Source organism: Trachymyrmex cornetzi, unplaced genomic scaffold (genome assembly GCF_001594075.2).
Source record: "Trachymyrmex cornetzi isolate Tcor2-1 unplaced genomic scaffold, Tcor1.1 scaffold57, whole genome shotgun sequence".
Taxonomy (NCBI): domain Eukaryota; kingdom Metazoa; phylum Arthropoda; class Insecta; order Hymenoptera; family Formicidae; genus Trachymyrmex; species Trachymyrmex cornetzi.
Genome location: NW_017299882.1, coordinates 888,147 through 913,902, shown reverse-complemented (window position 1 = coordinate 913,902; position 25,756 = coordinate 888,147). Strand labels below are relative to the sequence as shown.

At 35.4% G+C, this 25,756-nt stretch overlaps 1 protein-coding gene across 4 annotated transcripts in view; it reads right to left on the bottom strand.

Moving 5' to 3' along the window:
- LOC108766122 (putative glutamate synthase [NADPH]) overlaps positions 1–25,756 on the bottom strand; it is a 36,395-nt gene that overhangs the window by 639 nt on the left and 10,000 nt on the right. Inside the window, exons 1-25 of one of the 4 annotated variants that reach the window (XM_018515202.1) lie at positions 22,645–23,153; positions 17,678–17,803; positions 16,966–17,096; positions 15,901–16,027; positions 15,665–15,790; positions 15,087–15,230; positions 14,854–14,942; positions 13,913–14,117; positions 13,245–13,405; positions 10,901–11,006; positions 9,090–9,212; positions 8,523–8,525; positions 7,895–8,109; positions 7,420–7,519; positions 6,955–7,289; positions 6,628–6,868; positions 6,374–6,511; positions 5,841–6,026; positions 5,201–5,484; positions 4,281–5,037; positions 3,615–3,949; positions 3,350–3,488; positions 2,075–2,978; positions 1,399–1,796; positions 193–877 (exon numbers count right to left, since the gene is read on the bottom strand). In XM_018515202.1, the coding sequence (XP_018370704.1) occupies positions 193–877; positions 1,399–1,796; positions 2,075–2,978; positions 3,350–3,488; positions 3,615–3,949; positions 4,281–5,037; positions 5,201–5,484; positions 5,841–6,026; positions 6,374–6,511; positions 6,628–6,868; positions 6,955–7,289; positions 7,420–7,519; positions 7,895–8,109; positions 8,523–8,525; positions 9,090–9,212; positions 10,901–11,006; positions 13,245–13,405; positions 13,913–14,117; positions 14,854–14,942; positions 15,087–15,230; positions 15,665–15,790; positions 15,901–16,027; positions 16,966–17,096; positions 17,678–17,794 (6,049 nt within the window). In that variant the 5' untranslated portion in view covers positions 17,795–17,803; positions 22,645–23,153. Of the gene's footprint in view, positions 1–192; positions 878–1,398; positions 1,797–2,074; positions 2,979–3,349; positions 3,489–3,614; positions 3,950–4,280; positions 5,038–5,200; positions 5,485–5,840; positions 6,027–6,373; positions 6,512–6,627; positions 6,869–6,954; positions 7,290–7,419; positions 7,520–7,894; positions 8,110–8,522; positions 8,526–9,089; positions 9,213–10,900; positions 11,007–13,244; positions 13,406–13,912; positions 14,118–14,853; positions 14,943–15,086; positions 15,231–15,664; positions 15,791–15,900; positions 16,028–16,965; positions 17,097–17,677; positions 17,804–22,644; positions 23,154–25,756 lie in introns of those variants that run through there. The other 3 variants (XM_018515203.1, XM_018515204.1, XM_018515206.1) reach the window with 3 other exon arrangements.

Sequence of the window (25,756 nt, the reverse complement as noted above, 5' to 3'; positions counted from 1 at the left end):
TACGCTAACCCTTTGTGGGTACTGAGGGTTAATATAACTAAATAAAATTATAAGATTTTTTAAATTATAATCGATACTAAGTTTACGATGCAAGATATGGACAATTTTTTGGTTAACAAATAATAAATTAGATTAAAAAAATAAAAAATTTTTGTATATAACGTATCTGGCGCAATAATATTACATACTAACCGCCTGCCGCATATATTTTGGGTAAACTAGTACAATATTTTCCGACTGGAGTCTTATAGTTTCCTCTTTCATCCAATTCGGTGTTCACTTCCGTGGCGATGTACTTCTCGGGTCCAAGGAAACCCATTGCGAGCAATACTAGATCGCATTTGTATACTTTCTCTGAATTTGGTACTTCTTCCATTTTCCATCGTCCATTCTCGTCTTTCCGCCACTCCACGGTCGCCGTCCTGATTCCACTCACGTGACCCTTTCCGTCATCCAAGAATTCCTTGCTCACTGTACTATATCTGCGCGGATCTCGGCCGAATTTCAGGGATACCTCCTCGTGACCATAATCGACCTTGAACACTCGCGGAAATTGAGGCCACGGGTTATCTTTGCCCCTCTGGACTGGTGGTTCGGGCAAGATTTCAAAGGTTGTAATTGACTTTGCACCCTGACGTAGTGAGGTTGCTATACAATCGCATCCAGTGTCCCCGCCTCCGATGATGATAACGTTCTTGCCTTTGGCTATTAGCCGCATATCTAAGGGCGTTGCGTTACCCATTTGTTTCTTTTGCCAGTGCTCTAGGAAGCTTACTGCAAAATGTATTCCCTCCAGCTGTCTACCTGGAATCGGCAAATCACGAGGCCATGTCGCGCCTGTACATAACATAATCGCGTCGTATTGTTCCTGAAGTTCCTGCAATAATATACATATGCGTGAGTATCGGAAAATTATTATATAAATAAACTTTGGAGATAAGTACAAATAGAAAATGAAGAAATCTGTTGGAATATATAAACATTATAAAAATGAAAAAAATAATTTGTCATATGACGAACATATATGTACAAATATAAGCAAAAATAAAACAACGCTAACTGGCTTCTTTATATAGCAAATCAAATATAAGCAAAAATATTATCAATTTTTTTTCTGCTACACGGAAAGAACAATTTTGCTAAAGTATCTAAAAATTTAGCTAGATACAAACCTGAAAATAATTTCGTTGGACTATCAAAATAATGCTGCAAAAAGTTTTGACTTTTAGCAACCAGCTTGAACGTTTTACATGATTATTTTGATGGTTTAACATTATTTTCTGTATCTAATTACATTTTTAGATACTTTAGCAAAATCGTTATTCCGATTTATATTATATTTATGATTGTACATATAATATTGTAAAAAATGGTTATCAAACGCGCTCATTTTTTTACCTGCATTGTAATGTTCTTTCCTACATCGACGTTCGTTCTAAAAATGATTCCTTCAGCGGCGAGCAGAGATACTCTTCTCTGTACAACCTGTTTAGACAACTTCATCGTCGGTATACCATATTGCAACAATCCACCGATTCTGTCATTTCTTTCAAATACAGTCACTGTATGACCCGCTTTATTCAATTGATGAGCGGCTGCCAATCCCGCAGGACCAGATCCGATTACAGCAACTAATCGTCCGGTTCTTCTTGTCGGTGGATGAGGTACGACCCAGCCTTGTTCGAACGCATGATCGATTATGGCGCACTCAATATTCTTGATTGTCACAGGTGGTTCGGAAATTCCTAGGACGCATGCACCCTCGCAAGGTGCGGGGCAGACTCTTCCAGTAAACTCTAGATTATTTAATTTCAAAGGGTTAGATACAGATCATCCGCATAGTTGACCAATAAAAAAATCAGTGAAAAGATGATATCTATTATTAGATTTAAAAAAATAACTGATTACTCTCATTAAATAATAATAAATGCAATAGAATGTAGAAATTATATACAAAAATAAAATTATTATATGCAAAAAATAAAATCAAGTTTGTTAATGGAAGGGGAACGAATTTATCACAAAATGCGGAAGGATTTGTATTTAGCAAAAATATTCTTATAAATTGACTCACCAGGGAAATTATTAGTTTGCAATAGTTGATTTAAGGCCTCCTTCCAGTTTTGATGGAATACAAGATCGTTCCACTTAGGAATGATGTTGCCCAATGGGCAACCATGACTGCTCTGACAAAATGGAACACCACACTCCATGCATCTTGCAGCTTGCACTCGCAGAGTCTTTTTGACACCCTGGAAGTTGTATATCTCATCCCAGTCATTTATACGCTTCTCAGTAGGTCTGTACATAATCTTTTGTCTTGAATACTTCATGAAACCCTTGATCTTGTCCAACTTCCGCTGTGCCATCTCCGCGTCCTCTATTGAATCTTCTATATCTTTGATCTTGCCGTTTGTCATTTGCGCATTACCGTTAATGACGTTGGGAGTTTGTTGCTTTTCCTCTTCCAGCTTGAGGGCTCGCTGATACTCGTAAGGGAAGACCTTGACGAATCTTGTGGTCGGTTCTGGCCACGTGGCTAGCAAGTCTTGTGCGATCAGTGAGCCGGTCTTTTCGATAAATTCCTCCAATAGTTTTTTCACATAGGCGATTTCTTCTGGTTTGTTGAGCGGTAGTAACTCCACCATTTCGGGATTGCACTTACTCTTGAAAGAACCATCGACATCCAAAACATACGCGATTCCACCGGACATTCCAGCCGCGAAATTTCTACCGGTAAGACCCAAAATCAAAGCGCAACCGCCGGTCATATACTCGCAACCGTGATCACCCACACCCTCCACTACGACAATCGCTCCACTATTACGTACACTGAATCTCTCAGCAGCGATACCACGGAAATAGGCCTTTCCGGAAGTAGCTCCGTAAAGACAAACATTCCCGACGATTACATTCGCCTCCGAGTTGAATTCTGAATCCTTCGGCGGGTATATGACGATTTCACCTCCGCAAAGACCCTACAAATAGAATTATTTATTTCTTCTATGCAAAAGAGCAAGCTATTAAAAATAGTTAAAGTTTTAATATTTTGATGTTTAACATGATAAAATACAAAGTTGAATAAATTAATACAAAATTATGTATAAATTATTTGTGTTGCAAATTCAAAAGTTTAAGGACGTAGGTATATGGGTCACTTCGTTGCGCCATAGAAAAATACACCGATCAGTCGAGGTCACTTTGTGACGCGAGAGAGAAACGTTTTGTTTAGGTTTCTTGTGAACAGATCGTTTTGTGCCATCACAAAGTAGTTTCGTATGAATGGGTCGGCGTCTTTTTCTGTAGCCTAATGGCTAGTGTGTCCGCACTCTAAGAAACTCGTACTTACTTTGCCGACATAATCGTTAGCATCGCCTTCGAGAGTAACATGAATACCCTTTGTCATAAAAGCGCAGAAACTTTGACCCGCAGAGCCTTTCATCTTGATATTAATGCTATGCTCGGGCAATCCAGCTTCTCCAAATCGTCTACAAAATAATTGTAAGATAAATAAAATAAAAGCTAAAATTATTGATAAAAATGATGTATCAGTTTTGCTTTATCGATTTTTTTCTACGTGCAAAAGAATTTTTTTAAATATTGGCGTAACTTACTTAGCTATATGATAACTCAGTGTCGAACCGAATGCCCTACATTCGTTGTTGATGTTCATTTCGATGTCGACTCGATTGTGTACCCCGTTCAAAACAGGCTCGGCTAGTTCAATTAGTTTATTGTCAAGTCTATTCTCCAGCTGGAAATCTTGTTTTACGGTGCCGCCTTTGATATTCACGCCAGGTCGTAAGTCCAGTGCGCTTCGCAGAACGTTGCTAAGATTCAGAGTCTTGGCTTTCTCAACAGAGATGTCATCACGTACTTTAAGGAGATCTGTACGTCCAATTAGATCCTGGAATTTGCGGATGCCCAAATTCGCCATGTGCGAACGTACCTGTAGAAACAAGGAAATTAATAATAATAATTTAATATGTACGCTAAAATAATACTTCATATTTATAAAAATTTAATTGTATTATATTTAATTTATATTATTTATTATATTTATATTAAGGTTGCTCAATTTTAACACAAAAATCTAATTATTTAATACTCTACTGTTAATATTCTGGTTTAATTATCATTTTGGGAATAAAATACATTTAAAAGAATAATGAAAGAACATGAAAATAATAGTAAAAATGAGCAAGATATAAATAGAGAAACCAAGCTAAAAAATATTAGGATAAATGAAAGACGAATAACAACGCCTAAATCATTCGTACCTCTTCAGCCAATGCGAAGAAGAAATTAATCACATGCTCTGGCTTGCCCTCGAATTTCTTTCGCAATATCGGATCTTGCGTGGCGATGCCCACTGGGCAAGTGTTCAAGTGGCATTTTCTCATCATTGTGCAGCCCATTGCGATCAATGGAGCGGTGCTGAAACCGAATTCGTCCGCACCAAGCAGCGCAGCCACTATGATGTCGAAACCTGTACGCAGCTGGCCGTCCGCTTGCACAATCATGCGCGACCTCAGATTGTTTAGAGTCAGCACCTGATGCGTCTCGGCAATGCCTAATTCCCAGGGCAAACCGGCAGACTTGATGCCAGTCCAGCTGCTGGCGCCAGTGCCGCCGTCGTGGCCAGATATCACCACGTGTTCGGCCTTACCCTTGGCGACGCCAGCGGCGACGACACCCACTCCGACCTCAGATACGAGTTTGACGGAAATACGGGCGTTTGGATTGGCGCATTTAAGATCATAAATTAATTCGGCCAAGTCTTCGATCGAATAGATGTCATGATGTGGTGGCGGTGAGATCAAACCGACTCCGGGTACCGAATGCCTAGTAGCAGCAATCTCTGCGGTGACTTTATAACCGGGAAGCTCGCCGCCCTCACCGGGTTTCGCGCCCTGTGCCATCTTGATCTGCAAGTCATCTGCATTTGCCAGGTAACTGGCAGTAACGCCAAAGCGTCCACTTGCTACCTGCTTGATAGACGAACGCTTGCTAAACTCCGGGTCTTGGTTTAGATACCTGTTGGAGAAGGATAAACAATTAGTTATAAATTTAATCAATATTATGTTCACATATTAATTAATCGCAATAATGATAGAGTCTTCAAAATCGTTAGAAGAGATCAAGACATGGAAATTTTTAGATTATTAAATTCCTCATCTTATTTTTTTCTTTATTATACCTGTCTGCGTTTTCACCACCTTCACCGGTGTTCGACTTGCCACCGATGCGATTCATAGCGATTGCCAGAGTAGTATGAGATTCCATGGAGATGCTACCAAAACTCATCGCGCCGGTCGCGAAGCGTTTCACAATTTGTGATGCGGATTCCACGTCCGTAATAGGAATCGGATCGCGCGACTTTTTCAGTTGAAGTTGGCCACGCAAAGTGCAAGCTTTTACTACTTCCATCGTGGTTTTGCGATAATTTTCATAAGCAGAGTTATTTTTGGAGACAACATATTCCTGATGAAAGAAAAATGATTGTAAAAGAAAAATATAGTATAAGATGATACGATTTTGAACATCGTATAATTCGGAACGAAATAAGGTTTGAATCCAATTTCAAGGTTCAAGTTTGGTAATCCTGATCTCATTGTGTGAAGAATATTGAACGGTACCAGGACAAAAGCAAACTTGAACCTTGAAAATTGAATTCGAATCTTATTTCATTCACAATTATACCATTTGAAATTATATTACCTCATCCTATTTTACACATTTATATATTTTTCAGAATAAGGATTTTGTGCATAATTATATTTTTTGTAGTAGATGTAAATTGTCGATATTTAATTTTTAGAATACTATGTCTTTGTTACCTGTAAACTAGCGATGCTAGCAGGATCATTAATATGTTTCTCGCCACCGGATCGCCAATGATAAATTCCTGGATTGCGAATGACCAGCAAATCCATCGGTTTGTCCCAGTACGTCATTTGATGTCGCTGGAACGCTTCTTTGCCCAAAATATCAAACGTCACACCACCAATACGAGAATGAGTACCCTAAAAAATTCAAGTTGGTTTGCAATTAACAAAAATATTATTTTTACTATGTAATGTAATAAATTAAATTTTTAATTGACAAAAAGATGCATCATTCATGAATTCAAATCATTAAATGATCATTAATTGGATCCTATTTTAATCATATGCATCTGAAGAACCAAACGATATTACTTGAAAAAAATTACTTATTTTGTAATTACAAATATTTTTTTAAATTAAAAAATTTGATAAATATATATATTATTTATTTACTAAAAACTATTTTTAATAATAAGGTATATGAATAAATAAATATATATATTTTTTAAAAAACTTATATATTAGGGACTGTGAAAAAAAAATACCTTGAAGCATTTATCGATGACTTCGTCAGCCAATCCAACTGCTTCGAATATCTGCGCTCCTTTGTAAGATTGCAAAGTTGAGATTCCCATCTTGGCCATCACTTTCGCGATTCCTCGTTCCATAGCATCTGCGTAATTCTGCGGAATTTAACCGATTAATCATTAGACAATTTTTATATATATCTATTTTTCATATTCATACAAACACTTTTTTTATCATTAACGTTTCTAAATAATAATTTTGCGAGGCTTACCTTATAAATAATATCGTCGGTAAAGGTTTCATCGAAAACGTGATCTGCTCTTAGGTTTTTTGCCATCTCAAATACCAAGTAAGGACATATGGCATCTGCTCCATAACCAAGTAACACGCAAATATGATGCACCTCTCGAGCCTCGGCAGTTTCCAATATGAGACCGACTTTCATTCGCTGTCTCTCTTCGATCAAATGATGATGAACACCACCTAACGCCAATAAGCTACTTACCGGAATCCTAAACTCAACAAACAAATTCTAGTTTCATTTCTTTCAAGATCAGTTTAGAATGTATTAATATTTTTATTCACAGATTGGATTTACCTTGTTGGACCACCTCGTCGATCAGATAACACGAGCAATTGATAACCATCCCTAGCAGCCGCATTAGCCTCATTATTAACGCGATCCAGCGTTTTCAACAAACCACCAGGCCCATCTTCAAGAGGGTAAGTGATATCGATCACTTTTGTTCTCCAATTGCGATGGGTCGTGTGCTTGAGAACCTCAAGATCACTTAAAGACAATATCGGTTGAGGCAAGAATAGACGATGTACTTGCAGTTCGTTCGGCTCTAGAATGTTACTCTCCGGCCCGATTGGGCAGAGCATCGACATTACGATCTTTTCACGGAATGGATCGATCGGTGGATTCGTTACCTAGATAGAAATTATAATTTGAAGTTGCGTTAACACATACGTAAAATATGTTGGATTGTATTTAGTTGCTAAATTAATTTTTATAATTTTTTCCGTTTCTCAAGTTAATGATAGTCAAATTTTTGCGTACTTGCGCGAATAATTGCTTGAAGTATTCGTATAATAACGGTTGAAATTCCGATAAACACGCTAGGGGAGCGTCGTTACCCATAGATCCTAACGCTTCTTTCCTGAAAGAAAATTTTTATTTTTCGTTAATATTTATTAATAAAAATATCATTATTTACGAAAAAGTTATAATGTATTATAATTTTTTCGTATTAATTTAATATTAAGATAATAGTATTATACATATACAATAAAATAATCGAGAGAAATCTCGACTCTATTAAAGGGAAAAAGATATTTTGAACAATATCGAAAATAATGTCGGAGTATATCGTTTAATGATGATATATCAAATTTATAATAATTCTATGAACAATTTTTTGAACTTATAAAAATTTTTAATATTTATATACTTATTTATTATTCTTCATGAAATATTAGACATACTGTAATTAGAAATACGGTATTGATAGGAAAAAAATTATTGGTATACATACTTAGTTTGCACCATAGGTAGAAGTAGTAAATTGATAGTCTCCAGAGTATAACCATAAAGAGAGAGCCGTTTGTCGCCGCTCCAAACTTTATTCACGGCCGAAACCTCGTTTATGCCGTTAATAGCGTTCTTTTTTTCGACAGATAGACTATTTTCGATTATGTCCCCTGTATTGCTATTGTAAACATGTGCGGCACGCAGTTCATCCATAGTGATCTGCGTTCAAAAAAGCATCACCAACTACTAGATACCAAAATTATGAGCGTCGCAAGAATGAAGTTAAAGAGTAGAATTGGTACTGCAATTGAATTGCTTTCAGAATTTCTATGATCGAGCACAAGCAAATACCAAACCGAGAGTTCTATTAGCAATCGAATAATTAATAAATTAGATAATAATAAAAATAGGAAGAGATAAAGTTAACAGGTGCAGTGATTTTCCATGCAAAATAGAATTATCTGAGATTTTTTCAGAGACATTTCTACTCACACACACATTTATAATATTTCGCTACTATATTACTACCTACTATACACATTAATTTGTATTTCTTTATTATATTGCTACCTCCAACTGTATATCGTACTGGAAGAAATAAACATACTTATAACGATATGAGAACGACTCACCCTCTGTATATATGATGATAACAGCATGTACAGCAGTGCAAAAAAGTTAATTTTGCATTAGATATTTTTCTTGTGATGATTTCTATGTCAATTTTTGTGCGATTATGTTATTACAATTTTCATCAAAACCAACGAAATTACTGAGTTAAATATTTTACGAAGAACATTGACACTTAATGACTTTAGAATGTATTAGTTAATTAGGTGTGTTAATCAATAACAAAGAGAAAAGCGAAGAGTTATTTAATTTTCGAGCTATAGGCTACAGCCATGATATGTGATATTTTTCATGCAAGCACGTTAATTTTAATATAACTTATGTATAAAACATAAATAAACTATGTACAGAGTGCTTCATAATTGGTACCTTCACTATAATAGAAAAGGTCGTGAGAAAAAAACCAAATTATAAAAAACTTCTTGACTTTTATCTCGGACAATCGTCTTTTTAAATAGAATTTAAATAGGATTTAAAATTCGATCTTATTTTCAAAGTAAAATTTAATCACGACAATATAACAATTGCTCGTGAATTGTTCTCGATTGACGAAAAGCACATTTAGCTACCTGTTCCTTGAGCCACTTGGAATGAGGCCTTCTTCGAGCGATTTGTAACTTCAGTTCGACATCCTGTATGATCCTCTTCTCTTCGGTATCAACGAGAAGCATCCGGCCGGGCTTCAAGCGACTCTGCAAATAAAAGAGTACACCAATAATCGCCATAGAACGGGTTCGACACGTCGATGATCGACATTCATATGACAGCACTGGATGACGGTCCTACAGCTCTATACAAACCTAGTCCCTAGATGACAAATTATACATCATACATGATACATGATTAAAAAATAAATAAAATACGATATATGTGATTAGCTATTATACATGTATGCTAACATACAGCGAATAGGTATTGCGGATCGATTGATGACAATCTGCCCTTACCGACTCTTTGGGTATCGCTATCGATTTACCTTCAATCCTCGAATGTGACATTTCTGCAGCTTTATCAGAGGAATGAAAGAAAATGCACGCATAAAATATACATTTGAGGATTACCGAATCCTGGATGAAGTCAGTGATGATCGTCTCAATGGTTGGTATTGGTGATCATCGGCCAGTGTAAAGGCAGAGTGCCAGTACATTACATTGTTTTGGCAATATTTGAGATCTATAGAATTCGCACAAAATCATTCGACGAGCGTAAATTGCTTTATTCTTGTCCGCACGGTAGAACTCTGTTTATTGGACTATTATACACAAGCATCTATTTCGATGCGCTCGATTAGACGTAAGTCCTACTTATGAAGACGATACGCTTGTTGCTTCCGACAGAGATGCCAAAATGTAATGAGTAATGTATTTGTTAGACATAGATAAAATATGGTGAGAAAAAAAGTGAGTTGTGTAGTAAACAAATCGCATGATGGTGCTTGCATCCCAGAACGAAGACGCCCACAGATTTAAGAACCTGGCCGAGGACGCAACATACGTAACCAAGGACGTACATGATCAACGATTTGTATAACCAAAGACCTCTGGAACTTAAAATTTGCGTAAGCATGCAATTATCAAGCCATAAATCTGCAAAAACCATTATCCCGTGGAATCAACAAGCTATGTTTTCTCCCAATGCTGTCCTTAGAATTTTATTGTTTTCGAAATTTCACTTTCTTGATTTTCTAATAAAGAGAGTTCTGCCGTATCGCCACCTCCTCTTCCTCCTCTTCTAGTAAGAAATCAGCAGGAGGCCAACAAAGCGAGTTTTGTGACATAATAATAATTAGTCGACGAGACAAATGTGAACCGTCGAGAATGATGGCGAGAAGACGCGTTATCGAAGCTAGATATGCATTTGAAAGTTTCGTTGACACGAGAGTCGCTCTGTTAGAGAGTATTTATGAAAATTGTTTAAAAGCTCACTCATGACGATCAATATTACCGGCCATTGAACAATGCCGACGAAAGTTGCTCTCGGACAACAAAACTTTCAAGTGACATTAAAAAAAGGCGGCTTATCGCGCAATTAAACGCGCAAGCATTGTTTTTATACAATTGTAATGCGAACAGGCTCTTTCGTCGCTTCCGTAGAGAGATTGTTGGCCAGAGAAAAAAGGGTCCAAACTTCCCTGGGCAGACGCGAGGGTCTCCTTGGTTGCTCTTCCACTAGCTGAAATTGCTGTATTTCGGGGAGAAATGTAGAGAATAGGCGCGGAGATGAGAGAAAGAGGGCTGGGGGAAAAAGATTGAGCATACGGGGGTTGATTCGTCGGTAAATCATAAATCACTGCGAGCTAGCTGTCTCCGCCTCAGACAGAGTGAGAGACACTCCTGTGGGACCGGCTGGTGCTTGGGATGCGCATATTTCCTTCGTTTACCTTCAGGACTACATTGCTGGGCGGAGTATCATAGACGCCCACTTCGGACGCCATCACCATCATGTTATCCTTAGTGACGTAGAAGCGCGACGGGCGCAGGCCGTTTCTGCCAAACAAAAATTCAAAAAGGTCTTTTGTATTTCACACCACCTCTGTGTCTCGCGCTAGGTATCAGCTGAGTGAACTACATTGCTGTTCGTTCGTTCGCTTGCCTGCCTTCCTGCTGGCTTACTCGCGTTATACTCTCTCTTTCGCTCTCTATATCATCTTTCTTTCTCTCGCTCTCTCAGTCTCTTGGTCTAGGCCCTATTTACCTGCGTTAGCAGCACGTTGGGACAACGATGGACACTTAGTAAATCGTAAACATCGATTCTCACTTCGGCTGTACAGAGTAAGGCAGGGCAAAGGGAAGTCGCGCGAAATTTTTCTGACGTATTTTCTTTTCTTTTCTATTTATTTGTTTCTATGCTCTTTTGCGTGACATACCATCTTTTTTACTTCAAGTGATTACTTTCAATCTAAGTAATTATTCTTCATATTTTTATTTTATAATTAAAAGTAATTTCATGTTTTGCAAGATACTATAAGTTAACTATGAGAGAGTATATTTAAAAAACAACTTAAATAGCAATTACTTCATTATTAAAATATTGATAAACTTTGGAATAAAATAAAAAAAAAAACAATATTATTAAAACAGAAATTTGTTTAATTGCTAAGTATAATAAGAAAACTAAAATGTTTTAGAAAACAATTATTTAAAATTTTCGTAAATAAATAACGATGGTAATTAATTTTAAAATTTTGAAATTTCTATTTATAATGTTACTTTCAATTCTAAAATATCCTAGAACAATCAATTAATGGACACTGTTACATTAATTTTTTCCTTTACGATCGTTGCTTGTTAAGGTAAACCTTTCTATTCTTATCTAAAAATAAAATAGCGTCTCGGTTAAACTAATAACTTTTCTAACGTAATTTTTGTAAAAATATCCTTATAAAGAAATTTCTGTTTTCTCTAAAGAATATTTTTATCGTACGTTTTATTCCGCGTAATCTTTATAGTAGAAAAAAAAACTGGATTTATGGGATGAAGGGTGTTTTTATTTGTCCCTCATTCGATTGCACGACTTCCCTTTGCCTTAGAAATCCATGTTTACCTGTACCCGAGTATATCTCTACGTGTGCACCGTTCTCATGTATTTCGTGAGCACCGTTAATCCTGCTGAATGAGTCTTGCAAAGCGTAGGCAATACGCCCACGTAGCCTAGCATTCTTTCTTCGCGGCTCCCCTAACAAACGAGACCGCAAAGTCCTTTCGTTCGGCTCATTTCTTTTTCAATAGGATTCTTTCAACACTTTGAATTTTACTTCAATTCAATTCTTTGCGCTTTTTTCACTGTATTTATTTTGGAGCTGGACTTCGAAAAGTTTCCAATGACAGACAACAAAGAAGTATTTTTATATCAAATTACATTAATAAAATTGCTAAATAAGATAATAGTGACAGAAAATTAAAAAGTAAGAAAATACTTGCTGCATTACAACAGGAATATTGCAAAGAATTAATTAGATCGCGTGATTTTAATTTTTAATTAATATTTACTCTTAGCTGTTAACGCGGATTTCAATTTCATCGTTGTGAAACATTTTATTATTTTTTTGCTCTTATTTTTTTGCTCAAATTAAGTAATAAATATTTCAAATTTTATGTTTTTTTTCTGTTATATGTCTGTGAAATACTTACAATGATGTTTGCAATTCTTCTTGCGATATTAATTCGCTATTGTATGGAATTATTTCAGTGCAAAGAATTCACTTGCTTACCTGTACAGCTTCCAGTAAATTTATGTGAATTCTTTCTAATGATTTTCGGGAACTTTATACGATAGCGAATTAACAAATATTTATCTTTCGCATTTTGTGGACACGTCGACAGTTAAGAGTTTAATTTATCGCCGCATTTATTTAGTTTTAACAATTTGATATCTCTTAGTTTGTACATTTTAGAAGTTTTTTAGCTAATATGTAAGCTAATGTATATACTTTTTACGTCGTTAATGTACAAACAATGTTTGGTAACATTTTCTCTTCACCATTCTTAAAAAAATGCGGCATGTGTAACATCAGCGCGACTGGACTCAAAGTGTTGAAAGTCAGTGGAACCAAAGATCCAGAAATCCGCACAACTGCGAATCATTTTTGATCCGAGAAGTTGCAGACTCATGGATCTATGGATACAAAATGTGGCAAAGATTACCAGACAGCACGAACGAGGGAAGTGGAGCCTACGTAAAAACGTGTAATAAACAAGACGTAATAAAGGATAAAAAATTTCTACCTGTCCAAAATAGCACCGACATAGCGACCGTCGGTGAAGGTCAGAAGAGCCGGACCGTCCCAGGGTTCCATGGCACACGCCGCCCAATGGTAGAAGTCCCGCTTTTCAGTAGCCATCGTTAAGTCATTCTGCCAAGCCTCTGGTACCATTGTCATGACAGCCTGGATTCAGTAACGATGTTTCAAGTGTTTGTTCGAAGACCGAGATTCTTGAAATCAAGAAACTGCGAAACTAAAGGACCGTAATGCGCGCAGCAATTCAGAGAATTGATGGAATGAAGACCATTTAGCCATGTAAATTCTGTGTATTCAAAGATCATCTCAGACCTTTAAAAGTAGAAGTAAAGATTTTTTGTTTTTCGATCAAAATTGAAGTACTTAGCAAAAGTAGAAGAAGGTATCTCTAGTAAGTAAAAAAAAGTCCTTTAAAACAAAGAATCTACGAAATCAAAGACTAAGAATTGTTATGAAAAATTTTATAGAGATTAAAAAAAAATTCTTAGAATTTGTTTAAATCTGTGAAACCGATAATTTCTGGAAATAACTATCTTCGAGAACGATTTATAGAAATGTGGAATCAATTTTCCGTAAGATCGAGGATTTACAGCAATATACTTTATATTTCAATATTAGACGACGTTTTTCATATATTTCATAACGTAAGTTTACCTCGGGCAAAGAGCGTTGTCCCGCCATCACCAAGAACTCGAGCACACAATCCGCTGATCCAGAGTCAGAGAGATTCGGTTCTACGACTGGATAGAGCAGCTTCAGTTGATCGCCGTATATTTGACTGCTCATCACACCTTCTCGCGCCTTCATAAAGTTCACATTGCCGCGCAGGGTATTAATTTCGCCGTTGTGAGCAAGCAAGCTATGGACAAACGTCGCACGTTATATCAGTGTTTGCTGTTTGCGGTTTTGAAACGGAAACCTGCGAAAACTACGATTACATTACGATAAAGTTATTTATCGCTGTAATACAAGACTACCGAATTGTGAAAACAGGATTGTTTTACAGTGTTACCTATAAAATAAACACGAATTATGGATCTTTGGTATACCGAAAAGGAAATGTGCAAAAAAAAACAAGATAAAGAGAGGAATTATAAGTAGTCGATAATTAATATGGTAACCTTGTTCGATAAGATTTTAAAATGGAGTTTTTATCTTTTAGTTATTTATAGCATATTGTATGTATGTTTTTTTCCTAGTTTCACAATGATTGTAAAAAGAGATTGGAAAAAAATTTTAACACTTCCATTCGTATTTTTAAAGTCTATTTTATCGATTTTTTTTTGTTTCTTTTGATTAAAAAAAGTAATAGCAGTTTCATGTATTTTTTAAGCAATAACATTAAAGATTATAACCATATGACTGACGATAAAAAGTTAGTTAAAATTCTTCACAGAAATTTTGTATTTATATTATAAAAAACAACGAAATTAAAAAACACAAATATTTTTCCTCGTTTCGAATTCACTATTAAAAGAGATGAATTAGTTTTTCAGAGAAGTGGTCATGGAGAAATGATCATTTATAGTATGTGTTATTTTTTTTCACCATATTTTTATATTTCATATTTATAGGATTCTGATGTAGTATCTTACCGTAAAGGATGCGCTCTTTCCCAACTAGGAAAAGTGTTTGTGGAGAACCGTGTGTGTACCAGTGCCAGATAGGTTTCGAATTTCGGAGACTGATATAAAAGAAAAAAAACTTATACAATATTACGTTATTGTTCTCGTTACGACATATGTAATACATTTTATGTAAGACTTCCAGACAACAACGACACTTTTCTGAGGAAAAAGAAACCAGGACAGAAATAATTTGGACTCACCTTCAAGTCCGTGAAATAAAGCCATAACTGATCAGCGGTGAGCTGACCTTTGTAAACGACCGTTTTCAACGACAACGAGCAAATGTAGTATCGCAATTCCGGTCGCGGAATTGAATGCGATGATCGCTTCCTCAGCACGAAAATCTGACAAACAGAACGCGATAAAAATGTAAGAAACGTGTAATTTACGATTGATCAAACAAAGGATTTGTGTGCGTATTAACCTTGAAAATCGTGGTTATCTACGACAAATCCGAGCACTAACTTTATAAACTAGCAAAGTTGTTTAGTGCCAAGTTGTTTAATTCGGAGTACGATATAGCGCCTAATTTTATAGATTCATTAATAATTAATTGTTGGGGAATCTTTCGAGAGAAGGTCTGAAGACAACGGAAATATTAATTACCAATCAACAGATATTTTCATAATAATAGTAGAAAATAAATTATTTTTTAATGTTAGTTATAGCATAAAGTTAAAATTTAAATATACGACGAAACACTGACCAGAATTAATTGACTTAAGACATAACTCGACTTTAAAGATTAGATAAATTACTTATTAAATAAACTACTTACCTGTCGCTTAAGTGTTTCCGCATCTTGATCGCCAGTAACGAATACTTGACGCATGTACGGTTCGCATTTCTTCGCCACTTGGCCAATCTGGGAGCTATCGGTGGGAACATTACGCCAACACAGCACCTACGAATTACACGATCTCGAGATTGTACGAGGTACTTAATACACGCCAAACAATGCGATAATTTAATCATTGAAACCGATCGATAAATAATAATACCAATATATCGTACTTTTAAATTGCACTCCTTAGCTAACTTCTCAAATGCGGCTTCTGCTTCTTTATGAGTCTTCTTGTCAAGGAACAAGATACCGGTTGCGTATTGTCCGAACTCGGGCAGTTCGATCTTTTGTTGTTGGCTATAATGTATATGAAAAGTAACTTGAACTCAACTAATTCATCACGTCTGAACTATCAAAATCTTATTAAATTAATAAATTGTAGTTTCTAGATTTATTGAAACTAGTACAAGGATTTGTAGATTGGAGAAACTTAATGTCTGTAGATTTATTCGAGATCTGAGTAACAAAACAGAGATTTATGACGAAAGATTTATAGAACTGTGCCAAGGATTTGTGAAATTAAAAGTCTGCAAAATAATGAATAGGCTATGGATATTCGTAGTCAGTTTTTATTTCAAGACCGCTTTAAGTAATGTTTCGAGATGCTAATATGATTATGCGATTGGTTTATGATTTTTTAAGACTGTATTTAAAACGATCTTATATATATAAGAATTGACTATAAATACCTGCTACAGATATAAATGTCTAATTGTAAGAAGTAATGAATATGTGATATCTAAAAGTTCTACAAGAATTGTGTTTTGTAGATTTAAGAGAGTTTCAACGAGAATGTTAATTTAGAGATGAGATACTTGAAATGAAGGATTAATATTATGTGAACGATTTATAGATCATAGAAATTGTATAATTGTCCTTGCAAGTGAAATCAATTATTTATAAAATATTTTCAACCTTGAACATTTGATATAAAAATCTTGAATAAAAAATGCAAAGATATCTAAATTAACACTAATACAATGGCAAAAATTGGGACAAGATGTGACCCTCTTTCCGACAGCATTACGATCTAGATAATGAAAATTCAGAACTGAAATTAAACTTTTAGTTCAGTCAGATAGTATGTAGCGCCAAATGTGACAGGAACATTTGGCTTGGGCGATTAAATCGGATATCTCTCGCGAGTACATCAGAAGTTATAAAGGTTTCAGAAACGAGATTCGATCTCGCCGACAAATAAGATACTTATAGCATGTCGCTGGGAGTTCTCTTACCGAATTTCATTGGCATAATAATCGTGTGGTATTGCGCAAAGTACACCAGCACCGTCACCAGTATCATTATCACAGGCGCATGCCCCCCTATGATTCATTCGCGCCGACAATATCTGAGCATCTCGAACGATCTGAAATTCGCAGATAACCGACCATAAATATGAGAAAATCAGTCCAATATCCTTATCGTCGTGCAATGAAAAAAATGTCGCATAATTGTATTGATATATCCATATATTATCAACGAGTTCATCTATAAAGTGGAGGTCTCTTATTTCTTTCTCAGATTATAGATATTCCATTAATAAACATTTTCATTTTATCTAATCGTTATTCTGCATATTTGAAGCGGCGTCTATCTTTAAAGTTATGCGCAATTTTAATGTTTAGGTATCTTAATTCATATATTATATAAGCTTTGAGTTATTTTTTGCAACTTTAAAATAGATACATAATTATTCTAAACTTTTTGTTATCAACAATTCTGAATTTTTTCGTTTGAATTTATTAACTATATATATTACTGTGATTTTCCGCATTTAGCTGTTTATCTTTATTATACTTTTTTGCCCTATGCTTTATGCGGCGCAACGCAATATACGGACGTACACCTATAATAGATTACAAAGATCAAACGCGCGACACTCGAGAGACGTGGGTCGTTCTTTGAACTTTATACGTAAAAGACAGACGAAGCTTAAAATTGACTCACCTTGTGCGACCTCTTCCCGTCAATGGCGACGATAAAACCAACGCCGCAAGCTTCTCGTTCGAGGGTAGGGTCATACAGACCTTGCTTCGGAGGCAAGGTCCACGACTCGGAACTCATAATCTTAATCTGAAAAATCAGAAGAGAAAACTTCAACACGTCATTCCGATCGATAATAACTCTTAATTGCTTCGACTCTTTTCTCTATTTTTCTCTTATGTAAACAATTTAAGTAGATGTCAATGTTTTCTTGACCTTAGAACACGGTTTGCAAAAAGTAATAATTTATCCCGGAGAAAAACATTAATGGCAATAATAATTTATACTATTTCATTGTAAATTCATTTTTGCGTAATAAATAGTTCGTCTACCAATTGTGTCATTGTCGTAAACTTATCTTTTAAACGCTTGTGAGTCACGTGTATTATCCTATTAAATCGTTTAATTTTTTTTTTAAAGCATGCATTACGTGTTAATCATAGTGTGCATTCATAAAAATGCGCGCTTTAACTATATAAAAAAGCAATATAAAAAAATTAATATGAGAATATTTTCCAATAAACATTAAATAGGAACAATGTTCAAGAGTAGGTACATTTGACCTTAATGTTTTAAATGAGAACAATAAAATTTTCCACTTTACTGTTCCCCTTTACAGATTCTCAACTTCACAATTATCATATAATACGCTAGTTACGCTAGTATATTTGATCGTCGGATAGATAAACGCGTTCATAGCTGCGCATTTAGGGATAGAGAACGACGTGGCGGGACGGGGGAGTCGAGATATCGCAGAATGATTCGCAGGATATCGCAGTGTCGATATTGCATAAAAGCGTACTCATTAAGCGTAACAGACATGCGACATCGCCGTCATCGTCGTCGCCGTCGCGCCGTGTCGTTGTAACGGCAGCGAATCGCAATGATGATCGGTGTGTAAACAAAACGAAGAAAATGCGTCAAAGAGATCGATGCTGCGACGCGTTCACGTGGCCGATCGATGTACCGACTACTGAGTACGCGACAGGGGTGGCCAATTGTTCGACAATCTTTGCTTTTTATTCGTGTCCCTTTCCTAAGAAACGCGCAAAAGTCAACAAAAAAACCGAAATGATTTTATTTTAATTCTTAACATCAATAAACAGTTAAATTTTCAACAAAAAAATCATCAATTTGATTTTCATGACGTCAAAATAAAGTCATTTTGATTTTTTTTTTGTGATTTAGTGTGTTCCCTTGGTTCGAATTTTTTTCTTTTTTTTCTTTTTGCAATATTTGAGATCGTATATGGTTGCACTTTGATCACCGATATTTGAGAATACGCTTGTGCGATGATTTTTGTTATCCAGGAATTCCGATTTCGATTGTTGAAACCTGATCGTCAGTAAAGAATGACACATGTTTTTCTTTTACCTTCATTCTTCGTTTTTTTTAAATTCTTTGTTGGTCTAGTTAAATATCAGTATGATATACTCGATCTTATCGCACGAATTATCGAACCAATTAAGAGATAGTTAAGAGCGTTGATCATGTATTAAATAGTATATTCGAACATAAAATAAAAAGGAAGGTCGAGATAAAGATATTGCTGCATTATTTTTTGGCTTTAAAATAAATTTTTTCTTTGCTCATCGAAATTAAATGATAATGAAAAAAAAGAACATTTCTCTTCTTTAAGTTAATAATAACCTATGTTATATATAAAATAAACTCGCGTGCTTACATTTATTTACCGGTTTATTCAATCATAAAATGCATTTATCGGATTTCGCGTTTCGCACGCATCCAAAATTCCGTAATTTCGCGCGAAAGTCCAATGCCAGCGTGAAACAAAAATCCGACAGCGTGTCTATTTAGTGTTAAACGTACGACTTGAAAGCGCGCCAAAAAATCCGTGGAAAAAGCAGCGACCGGCAAATTTGCGAAGGTTGACCACCTCTGTCGAGCGTATCCACGTGCGATAGGAAGAAGCGAAGGAAGCTAGTCAGTGAGTGAGCGAGCGAGCAAGCGATCGATGGGTACAACATACAGGGTGTGTCTGAATGCTCTAGCGAGGTCTGGTAATTTTCATCCTCGCAGGATGCTGGACGTTTCCGAGGATCGATGAGGCAACGGAGAATTTAAGAGAGACTTAGCCTTCTTTCTACCCACGTAGAGATTAATTTTAATCTTAATTTAATTTACTTCTTATCTTTTTTTTAGTTCTAAGAAAGGATAAAAAGGATAAAGAAAAAGATTAAAGTTAGACAATATTGATAGAAATGGATAGTATTCTTAGAACTCTTCTATAATATATAGAGATAAAAAGTTAGTTGAACCTAGATTAAGGTCATGTTCGTATATTACTGCCAGTTGACTGCCAATACTGAAAACCTATAGTTCCTGTTACGTGTACTATACTGTACTAGCAACTGGCAGTAATGTACGAACACGGCCTAAAATGAACTACATTGATAGAAACAGGCATAGACCAATATTCATAGTCGACTCTTATATTTAAGGCTATCTTGCGTTTTAAGATGTCATAATCTAATTACAGACCTGTAACATCTTCAGACATTATTTTACTTAAGATGGTCTTAAAATAAGAACGAACTGGAGAACTTTAGGAGACTATAAATCCGGATCTATAATAGGTGTTTTAAGCCTGAAGCCGTAAGAAATTGACCAACTACAGTTGAATGCGAGGAGAATAATTGATTGTGATTCGTCCATCCCTTATGGCTTAAGGTTTAAAAATCTGTTGTAGATCGGAGTAAAGCTCGAGGTTTGGAAAGAAGATTATGGAAATCAACGACTTTACGCAGCTATCTTACATCACTAGGTATCTAAATAAAGTATAGTTTAAAATAAAAAAGACATTAAAGTAGAAAAGAAACGTGTTCATCACGTTCTTTAGTCATGCTTTCGTGTCAGATACACAAACAGAAAACGTGCTCCTTATTAAGTATACAAACAGATAATGACAACGTAATCGTATATATATTTTCTCGCATCTCCATGACGCTATACGCTTGTCTTAGCGCCGAGATCACCGAGATACATTATCGTGTTTCCAGATATTCTTTCAAAGATAAAATGATAATATTGGAGGATAACATATGAGAGAAAGATAGCAGTTCGGACTCTATATTTATTCATGTAAATGCGTGATAATTAAATATAATTATCGCGCACGATGCTAATGAATGAAAATTAGAATTGGAGTTCTTTCTAATATAAAGACTACGAAGCAGCATGTCCTTGAGACTATATACGCTGAATAATAGTTATCTGATAAATCATTATGATTAATTGTTTTATGGTTATTACGACAAATTGTTACTGCGCATGCAGAATAGGCCGTGGATTTTGAGATCGAAGCTCGCTAGACTTGCGTGCGGGTCTAATAAGGATCAGGAATCCACGATGGTGGTGTTCCAAAATTACCCTCAAGCTATTTGCGTCATTTCGCGCCCGGAGAGGAAGCTTACTCTTGCATTTGCGATTCCTTGAAATTGCGTTATATAGTTCCGAATTAGAAAGCGATAACTGGTTAATCGTCTCTGCGTTTATGCACTGTGATAGACAAAAAAACGGATATGAAATGTGAAAATATCTCGTTTTATTTTAAGCCACAAATTTATTAACGAATCATTATCGAGACATGTTTTGAAACATTATCGAAAATTTTCATGACCATGATTATTATATAATATATAAACTAAACGAATATGCGCGGATTAAAATAAAATTTCTGTTGCTTTAAGTATATATATTATAAAAATCAGCTTGCGGTTCTTTATTTAATTGTCTAGGAAAAAAAATTACTTTATATACATTTAAGAAGGAATAATTATTATACTTTGAAAACAATTTTGTTAAAGAAAAAATTAATTTTGAAAAATTAATTTTCTTTTTCTTTCTTTTTCTCTCTCACGTGCATTCCGTCACGGTAGTGAAAACATAGCAACTTAAAATGCATAAGAATGCATGTAACATGTCCATCGTATTTTAACCTGCTCATTCTCGTTTCGCGAGACTTGTTTCTTACCAAAGCGACGCAGAGACGGCAAGAATTAAAAAGAAGAAAAGGGTTGCACGTGTGGAGGAACGTTATATGTCAGGACTGGGTTTACTTATGGGGAGAGCATTGGACACTTGGCGACCAGCGTGTCTCTGTATACAAGGTGTCTACAAAAAATATACATTCATTTCATTATAAACAAATGCGAAATTATGCATTTTTTAAATGTATGATTTTTTCTTCAATACTTTATTACAATTTTCTATGGCGAATCCGCCGTGAAAACTTTTTCAGTGGCAAATTAAAGTTTTTATACGTAAATTAATTCGCAAATTTTTTAATTAATTTACAATTTAAATTTTAATTAATTTCAAGATTCTCCGTGTGAAATAATGAAAATTTTAAACGAAGACAAATTTTTATGTTAAATATATTATCCTTATAAGAATAATCCTTAATAATAAGAAAATTATTATATTCTTATATTTTAGTTAATTTATAAATTCTACGTTTGATTTTGAGTTACATTTATATTTAATACGTATTTCAATAATATATCGGAAAACAAATTAAATACATCATCTGATAACCATTGTAAATTAATTTATAATCTTTTAGATAATAAATCACGTATCAAAAGAATTTTCATATCTCATCATATAAGTATTGCCCGCCTTTGATAATAAATTTCTCAGAAATGAAAAACAATATTTCCAAAATATATTCCAGCAGACCTCTATTTATAGTGAATCCATGAATCATTCTTGATAATTTTAATCATATCTCAATTTAATTATTTCTTTTTCACGAAATCTGGAGTTCCTCGTCTTGAAGTATAATCAAACTTCCTAGAAAGTCCGATATGCCTCATTACGAGGGGTTTATCGCGAGCCGGTTGCGCGCGAGTTTGCATTTCCTTCGCTTCGACAGTCGACGTGGCGTAGTCACTGTAGTCCCCTCTTACCGGTAGAAATTGTAGTTACACCAAGATTACGAGATTCTTCGAGAATGCGTCTTCCTCGCCGGTCAGTACTGCCGTCAGGTCTCTCGCACGATTATCAATAATCAATTCGATCGGTTATCGTCCTATCAATCAGATCGTTGCACAAAGTCCTTTTTTCGCTTAATGTGCAGAGAAGTAGGATATTTATCGCGATCGCATTGTTATAATTCGATTCACAATAGAATTACTAATCCAACTCTCAATCGAACTTTAAGAGCAATCGTAAAATGGCACGTCCTCGACCCGATCCTGAGGATCACTGTCTGGCGGAGGGAGAAAGGCGTCTTTGAGTCCTGAATAACGACTTCTCTGCCTCCTCTCAGTCCGTTCGATTGTACGTATATTGGCTAACCCGTAAGAGAGAAGAAACAAAAAACAAAACCCGAAAATCGAACCACACATACGAAGTCACGAGTCGGACGGACACTGAGACTGACTGAGACGGCGGCGCTCGGATGTCGTTAAAAACCGAAAAAGCTCTCCCTTCTCTTCCTTTTCTTTCCTTCCCTTCTCACCCTTTCCCGTCCCTAGACGGTCCCTCGTCTCTCCTTCTCTCGCTCTCGCTCGACTAGGCGCCTCACCCCATCGCACTCGTCGACGTCGTCGACGAGTGTCTCCCCACCTCCGGCCCGCACTCCCTCTGTGCCAATGCGGCGCTTCGTACCCTCCCCCTCCACCCCTCCTGACCCTCCGCGTCCCGCTCCGGAGTGCTCCGGAGCGCCTCCGTCTCTTGGCTCGGCACGCCGGGACGAGTTCCGATGCCGAGTCACTCCGGTGCACGCTTCCACCATTCATTCAAAAAGAGAACCAAAAAAAGACGTCTATTTTTTCTCCTCTTCTTCTTCTTTTTTTTTCCGACGTTCCCCAAGGTGCTTAACTCCTCGCAACGAATATTCCGCGCAATTTCAAGCGCCACTTTAATCGTAGCCGCTAATCGTTACGCGAAGCACGCGATAAGTACGGTGCGTGCGATTAATTAATTCATTCGTTCGTTCTTAACTTTGCGTCACGTTCCGCTCCGAGTTGCGAGGCGAGTCCTTTTGGAGCGTACGTGTCGCGACACACGTTGTCTTGAAATGACCTCATTCTGAAAGTGCTTCTCGTATTTTTAATATCTTAATTTAAATGCACAATGTTTACGGCCTTATTTCACTTTGAAATTTGGAAAAAACTTTGTTTTAAGTGATAGTTTATATATGTGAAAATATTGTTCTATACTACTTGGAATGTAAAATTCAAAGTATTTACAAAATTACAAGCTGATTCTTTGAAGAGCATCCCTACACGAAAAACTTTAAACGCATTTTTCTCAAAATGACATTTTTCAAATCGACGTTATATATCATAATTTCTACAATGTTTCTTCGTTTTACTTGAAACTTGCAGATAATCGTAATTTGTTAATTATCTAAAGAAGTAATCATTTTTTGACTAGTTAGGAAGCTATTATCGTTATTAACATTTTTGTAGAAAATTTTTTGATAAAATATGGTACTTTTTTCAAATGTTCATCATTTTTACAAAAAAGCATCCTATGTACTTCCTCAGTAAATATCATGTAGAAAATAAAAATTCTTGATTTTTTATTCTAGACCAACCGTTTCGTGATAATCTTATCGCCGATTGGCGTTTGCTAAATAGCAGTCTATTTGAACCACAATGCCAGAATTTTCTTGGAAAAAATTTTTTTTTGTATAGGGTAAGTCGGGGGAAGATTCCATGTCGGGTAAGATGCCATTTGTTAATACTTTCCATATTTATATTTAGATTAGTGACGCGCTCGGTTTGTTCATTTGTAAGCCAGCGACGATATAACACTCGCTGTTCGTGTTTATTTTCAAAGATTGTTAATTTTAAGAAAAAAATAATTCTTTATTTTTGGAATAACTAGTCTCTATTGTTGAGAAGAATAGCTGTTGATACAAATTTTTATTCTTACAGATCATATATTGTGTTTTATTTAGTTGCGATGTTAGGTCATCTTACCCCAGGTCTTGTGGCATCTTACCCAACTTAAGTTGGGTATGATGTCACTTTATAAGGTTTTTATTTTTTTATTGCGACGTAAAAGTTTTATGAGATACATGTATGTAACTAAATCATAATAAATAAAACTAATCAAACTTTTCATTAGTTCTATATTCTTTTATGTATCAATAACGGTTAAAAATATATCGCGATCCAAAGTTAATTATGGCATCTTCACCCAACTTACCCTGGGCTTCAATATATGTATAATATATTGAACAACACCTTTTTATAGATTTTTCATTTACTTTATCCTTTTTGAAAAAAATTCCCAAAAATAATTTTGGTAGACTATCAAAATAATGAAATAGGACGCTCAAGTATTAATGAGCAAAAAGTTTTGATATTCTAGCAGCCAGCTTGAGCAGCCTATATATAATTACTTTAATGATTTAAATTATGTCCTAACTAAATTTTTAGATATTTTAGCAAAACCGTTCTTTCATTTGTAACTTAATAGAATATTTTTGTTACAATGCACGGTATGTTCTCTATTAGCTATAATTAATAATACGCGGTAATTAGAAATTAAATTGAATTAAATTAAAAAAATTAGTGCACTTTGTTATGAACGAAAATGATGATTGAATATGTTCATTATTAGACAACTTAATTAGCGGATAAATAAGTTAGATTGTTAAATAATCCGAGCAGAAATAATCGAGAGTATGCGTGCAATTATTTCGTATTTCTCTCTTTTATTTCAGAAAATTCCGAGTATACTGCGAATATCATAAATACACTGTAATTTTTATTACAGTGATGTACCTATACGTGATAAAATAAATAACGACGTTTAATAATCGATAGCCTACATCTGGCACGTGTCACATTTTGTAAAAATAAAGATAAATAAGGATAATTCAAAGTCTTTATATCTTGTCGATTTTGGTAAATACATACATTTATTTATTTAAAAATTATTTCAAAATTTTTGCCGGTATTCTGATTTAGCGCTGTAGGGTCTATAATGAATGAGTTTGACATTTACATTGTTAAAACACTGGAAAATGTATCGTGAAACTCCATCAGGACTAACAATAGA